Source organism: Alligator sinensis, unplaced genomic scaffold (assembly GCF_000455745.1).
Source record: "Alligator sinensis unplaced genomic scaffold, ASM45574v1 scaffold606_1, whole genome shotgun sequence".
Lineage (NCBI taxonomy): Eukaryota > Metazoa > Chordata > Crocodylia > Alligatoridae > Alligator > Alligator sinensis.
This window is the reverse complement of record NW_005842472.1, coordinates 555033-561753: the sequence shown is the minus strand read 5'-3', so window position 1 is coordinate 561753 and position 6721 is coordinate 555033. Positions and strand designations below refer to the sequence as shown.

At 43.1% G+C, this 6721-nt stretch overlaps 1 protein-coding gene across 1 annotated transcript in view; it reads right to left on the bottom strand.

The window, feature by feature from the left end:
• Window positions 1-6721, bottom strand: part of SPDL1 (spindle apparatus coiled-coil protein 1) — a 42274-nt gene that overhangs the window by 12928 nt on the left and 22625 nt on the right. Inside the window, exons 10-11 of the mRNA XM_025212573.1 lie at window positions 2772-2959; window positions 365-710 (exon numbers count right to left, since the gene is read on the bottom strand). Coding sequence (XP_025068358.1) covers window positions 365-710; window positions 2772-2959 — 534 coding nt within the window. The remainder of the gene's footprint in view (window positions 1-364; window positions 711-2771; window positions 2960-6721) is intronic.

Here is a 6721-nt window from a genome sequence, read left to right as displayed (position 1 = left end):
AAACTTTACTTTGTATGGCAGTCTCAAACTGAATGAATGACAAAAAAAATTGAGAAAAAAAATGAATTTGAGCCGTCATGATTATATGAAAGGTGTGTAAATAACATGCTATTTTAGGTAATGTGGAAATTTAAGTAGTGCAGATGCAGTTCCATGATTCTAAGCATCTTTTTCATTAGCCATCATTTTCATCCTTCTAAACAACTTTGAGAAGTTGAATGTAGGCAGCTGAAATTGAGAAATAACACTGCATGCAACACTGAGAAAATAGATAAAGAAGTGCATAGCATAGTTCATGCAGCGAAATAAAAAAGATGCAGGTCTGTGCTGATTGCCTCGAGCATACACACAAGATGACACTGACCTGGAAGATGCTGAAGTAAGAGAATTATTTCCTTCTCTTTCATTTGCAGTTTTGGTATCACAATGGTCATCTCTGATTTTAACACTCTCCCTTTCCTTTTCACGTGCAGTCACTTGTGCTGCCGGAAGAAGAACTATATTCACTGGTTCTGTCTCAACAGCATACTTCTTCACAGAACCACTACTTTGTTCAGAGTTCTTGGCACTTAACTTTGTTTCTTCCTTACTTGGAGACCGAATGAAAGCATTTTCCTTTACTGAAGCATTTTTACCATCTAAATATTCACAAGTTGTGCCTACTGGTATCTTCTCTCTCCTTGTTACACTTTTTGGAACTTTTACTAGCTCTAGAAAAGAAACAAAATATATTTGTATTTGCATGCAACAAGAAACACTTAGACTGAGTTCAATTACCAACTTACTCATGTATTTTTAGAAACTAACTAAATAGCTTTTTTAATATTTAGGAGAGAACAGGCTTTTCATTTGTGACTTTTTGTTTTTTTATTGCAGACAATATCAGTTCTTCCAAGTTATGCCTAGACGTTTAAGAGAACATACTGAACTGCAAAACACCCTATCAATTTTTCATCCTTCACTGGCTTTTTGGTTTATTGTCTTGACTGCTGGAAAATAAAAGGTAGAGCTCTAGCCAGTACCTCAGAAATTGGTTCTTTTCCATAAAATCTTGTCTAAGAGCACTTCTATCTCCTGAGATCCTTTTTCTTTCCTCACAACCTTGCATTTTACCCAGATTTTTCATTAAGAAACTACCTATTATTTTTACAGTATTGTTCTGGTTGCAAGATGAACAAGATGGAGTTACTGTCTTCAGCTAGCAGGGCTAAAGTCACCTCTTCCCTTTTGTGACCTACCTGAAGTTTGAAATTTCCAAGTTACGAAGATGATTAATTGTATTAATCAATCTTTTGGGCATTGATACTTCTAAAATCAGGGGCAGGCAATTATTTCAGGTGGAGGACTGCTTTAAGCGTTTTGGCGAGCTGTCGAGGACTGCAAGGGTAGCCCTGCTACTTAACAGGTGCCCCACCCTCTGGCTGCCATCTTGGTACCAGAAGTCCCATACCTTAACCCCTGCCCTTTGTCACCAGAAGTCCCTGCCCTTGCCCCAGAAGTACTCCTTTTGGGAAGGGGGTTTGCCATCTTAGAACCGGGAAAAAAAACACAAATTAGATATTAAAAATCTAACAATAACATATTTTAATTTTATTTTAATAAGATTTTTTTGCCTTGATGTGTGTGTTTGCATCAAGTATATAAAGGTAATTGCCTAATAGCTCAAAATGGAGTCTTACTCTGGTATATTGCGGGAGGGCGTGGAGGAGTGTGGAGGGCTGTGCGAGACAGTGTGGGAGTATGGGTGGTTATGGGTGGACACGGGGGTGGGGAATGTTGAGTGTGTGGGCATGGGGTTTGTGGGGTGTGTGGAGGGGGAGGGCGCGCATCTGTGTGGTGGGGTATGTGCAGGTAGTAGTGAAGAGGGCTCTCTCCCCAGAGACCCGTGAGAGTGTGGGGGGCTTCGTTTTTTGTGGGGTGTGTGAGGGATGGTGTGGTTGTGGGGTTTGCAGGGGAGGGAGTTTGTGGGTATGCTGGGGTGTGCATGCGAGTCCCTGCACATGCCCTCCTCAGCCAATCAGCACCCGCCTCTGCCCCGTAACAGCCTGGAGGCCAAGCGGCCGCTGGCACTTCCCCACCACCACCACCAGCATGCAGCCCCAGTGTGCCCTGCACCGTATTTTGCCCACCCCTGTATTAGAGTTTTGATCTTTTACCATTCTGGGTTCCTTGTCCCATTTTGGGAGAAGGGAGAAATTCAATACAGTGCCTTAGGCACACAGTGGGGCTAGAACGGCTCCATGCTGGACTGCCTTTGTAAGCAACTGCTGGTCCCAGCCCTGTGGTACTGGTGGGGACCTGCATACACCCCATCCCCGCCCCATGCCTGCTGCAGACTTGCCTGCTCATGCTGGACAGCAGCAGGAACAGCAGCGCCGGTGAGGCAGAAATGTGCTCAGCATGGTGGGCAGCCCAGAGGCAGCAGTGAGTAGAGGGCAGCCCAGCACAGCTTCTGTGCGGGTGCTGCAGGAAGTGCTGAGGGGGAGAAGCTGCTTTTCCCACACACCGAGCACACTTCTGCCTGCCTCATGATCTAGTAAAATTAAATTAAATATATTCATCATTTTAATAATGATTTTAGATAACATTCTTGTCCCAGCAATTCATGGTCTATGTTAAAGGGAGATGTTAAACATAATTACCAAGTAGTATGTTTATGATCAGGACAAAGATGTCTCTTGAACTGACTGAATGAAGCTTTTTGTCATGTCAAGAATTGAGGATCAAATATTTATCTTTTCTATTCTGTCTTAGTTATCAGAGATATTTACCTTCAGGTTCATACTTCATTTTCAGCTCATCCAGCAAAACACGTAAGTTCATGTTCTCACTCTGACATATCTGCAAATGCCTCTCATGTGTAAAAAGTTTCCTTTCTACCTCCAGAACTCTCTGGCTCTCATACAAAGCTTTCATCCTTTGCAATGATAGTTCATTTCTTAAAGTTTCTGTCTCCTTACTGGAGTGGGAACAGGGATGGGGAAGAAACAACAACAACACACATACAGTAGTTAGCCTCTCATAAAGTTACGTAAAAGGAATTTAAACTGTTTTTACACATGACCACAGATCTTGGATATTAAAAAGTCCTGGCAGAATCCAATAAATTAACATAATGCAGATGACTTAATTAGCAGATATTTAAAAACTGATTTAAGTTTGTAGTAAAACAGTCCCTTGAAAATTTCCTTAAACATGGACTTGTGTATGGACAAAATTACTTAATTTGGCCACCAAAATCTAGGAAACACTTGAGTTGTGTTTCCTAAGGATGGACTGGAAATACATCATTTGAGCTAAAATGTTGAGAACTCAGGGGCAGATTCCTGACTCATATAAACCCAGCCCAAAGCTGAGTTTCTCCAGCAAAATGCTGTTCTGTACAAACAAAGATGGATTACAGATCTGAAGAGTTGCTTGTAATTTTAGGTGCCTACAATTTTCTTTTCATTTTGAATTAGTATAACTGTCCTACATGACTCTTGCAGAGCTGACTGGGAAGCAGCTGCAACTTTAGCATGCACTCTTCACAGCCCTTCATGGTCCAACCCCATGCAGAAAACAGAGGCATGCTGGGCAGGTGGGATTATCCAATGCTTCTGTTCTTGGGAGAAGCATGCAGTGTCAGACCACAAAAGGCTGTGGAAAGAGCTTGCACTCCAGCCACAGCCCTTCACACTTCCCAGAAGGGTGGGCTGAAGCAGCCTCTTGTAGCATCTGTTATAGGAGCGAAGTACAAGGACCCCAGGGGCAAGTAAACCACACTTCTCAACACCCCTGTGGCCCTGGGCAGAGAGGATGGGGTTAAGTGTTGCCTAGGGCACAAAACTCATTTATGCCTCTGCTTCTGCCTGCTTTAGGGTTGCCAGATAACCATAAAATAAGCAGAAGTGTTAGGCAGCACCATGGTTAAGAACTAGTGAGGTAAGATGAAGCAGCACAAAAGTAGTTCTCAACCAGGGAACCAAATTCAAAAAAGGTTTTGGAGGAGTGCCCTAAGCCAGCAGTTCTCAACCGTTTAAACCAGAAACAGAAGGCTGCTATCCTTTTTCTTGAACAGGGCTCAAGGGACTAAAAGTAAGTCATCTTTTCTCAGTTGCCAAACTAGTTTGTGCTAGATTTTTGTAGATTAACGTAAACATGGATGGAGCATTTTACTAGTTAGGTGCAGGATGTCCTGCAGCTCATGTACACAGCCTCCTCCTCCTCCTCCTCCTCCTGCAGCAATTCATCTTCATTACACACAAAGCAGCATTTAGAACTTGTTAATTACCTAGTTAAGGAGACATACTAGCAATTAGGTAGTTTGAGGTACAGGTAGTTAGCCGTATTAGTCTGAAGTCAGTCAGAAGGTAGTCAGCCAAATATCAAAAAGTAAAAAAAAAAAAAAAAAAAAAAAAAAAAGCATAGTACAGTCAGTATCTGGGCCTTGAAAGAGAAGATCTTTCATGGACACTTGCATAGATCTGAGATTGCAGAAATGTATAAGGACATCCTGGCTACTGAGAGACACTGTCATGGGTCATTATGCAGTTAACATTTAGAAGTGCCTAGAACAGGGGTGTCAAACTCATCTTATGCCCCATGCCCCAGGCTGGAACCTCCATGTTCCAAAATGGGGCACATGGCAGTGCTGGCTTCAGTGTAGGGCACCAGAATCAACAGCCAAGGAGAAAGAGCTGCCAGTGGTAGCAATAGGCAAACCACCAGAGGGCGATTGGGGCTATACAAATCCTCACTCCGATCCCATGCCCTTTGGAGCCAAAAGTTCCAAATTATGCAACAGGCTACTCAGTGTACCCTATAACTTCCAATTGCCTGTCAAGCCAGACGGAGGAGCTCTGTGAGCCACATCTGGCCTTCAGGCCATGTTTGATATCTCTGGCCTAGAGATATCCTAGCAATTCAGAGTATGTAAGGTTCACAGCAGTGCCACACAAAGAAAATGGAAATAATACAACTGCAATACTGCAACACTGACATGGCTCAGAACAGTACTTTGCCTGGGCTGATAACGTAACTGGACTGACTACATTCAGAAACCACATAAACACAGCTAAACTTGAGGTATCTCTGCATAATGCTCACTTAACCTGCACAGGCGTAACCTAACTGCCTCCTTGGAATGCAAGACATCAACTCTGCCCCGTCGGTGTTGAGAATTTAAATTTTAACTAAGTCAAATTACATCTGGTAGTTTACAATTTAGAACTGAGGGGTTGGTAGAATAATATTTCTTATTCAAGTGAGGAAAGAGATCCTCACCCGCTATTTGCATCTGGGTATACACACCAACCTAAAATAATCCCCCACAAACCACTGTATAGATATTGTAAGATTGATAAAAGCTGTCAGGACATAAGTGTTATCTCTGCATGTGCCTGTAGTGATACAATTATAACAGAACCAGTGCAAAGTTAACCCTATTTCACTCGGGGTCAGTTTTTCTGACTTGTATTGCTACAGGAGCACATGGGTAACAAGCACATTATAGCTGCCACATTCTCCTGAGGGACAACCCCCCCCAAGTTTTATAACAATTAAAGCTACCTCTATACATAGCCTGCTTAGTCACTACAACTACAACCAGGTACTTAGGACCTATGTAGACATTGCTTCAGTAGGAAATAGTTAGTACTACTTCTCCCCCTCCCCTATTTTTAAGTGGTAAAGGTAAATTGTACAAGGAGTTTGCCATAAATAATTAATATGGCCCATAACAGCCTCATTAATACAAAGTGTCAAAGTAGAGGCATGGGTAGTTTCTGAACATTTGTAAGGAACCTTGTGCCCCTTCAGCCAATATCTTCAGGTATTTGGCTCAACACATCTCCAAAGCCCCACCACCATCCCACATCTAGGTCACAGTTGTCTTCCACAGGCAAGACAACTTCCTCCATTATTGCCAATCTGCCACGTTAGCTACAGTCCATTAAAAAAATTGCATGGGGCTCAGATTATGCTTAAGGTAGACACTTCTAGCATGGAGTAAGGGAGGTGGTACCCCTGACTTAGGAGATATGGCACATTAGCGAAGATGCCAAGGACTCCAAAGTACCTACATTCAGCAACACTGAATAGAAGGAGGTGGGAGACAGGGAAGCGTACCAGAGCTTATGCCTACTCTTTTACCCCTACGAGACCAAGACAGAAATCAAGCTGTGTGTGACTGCAGATACAATTTCCATAAAAAGGTACATTGGAGATCAAGTAGGGTGCTGTCCCTCTAACCATTTTCAATGCCCTCCACTCAACTGTCTCATATTTGTCCACATCCTTTCTGTAGTGGGGGACCCAAAACTGGACACAGTACTCCAGATGTAGCCTCACCAGTGCTGAATAGAGGGGAAGAACCACTTCCCTTGATGTACTGGCAACACTCCTACTAATGCAGCCCAGCATGCTGTTAGCCACCTTCACAACATGGGCACACGATTCATTCATATTCAGCTTATTGTGCACTGTAACCCCTGGGTCTTTTCTGCAGAGCTGCTGTTTAGCCAGTCAGACTCCAGTCATACCAGTGCATGGGATTGTTTTGTCCCAAGTGCAGGACTGCACTTGTCCTTACTGAACTTCATGAGATTTCTTTTGGTCCAGTCCTACCAATTTGTCTAACATTTATTGCAACTGCTACCTCACAAGAGCCAATAGACTTAAGCCATTAACATCCCTGGGAAAGAGGGAATGGGACAAAAGGAAAGAATGCAACAAGCTGAGA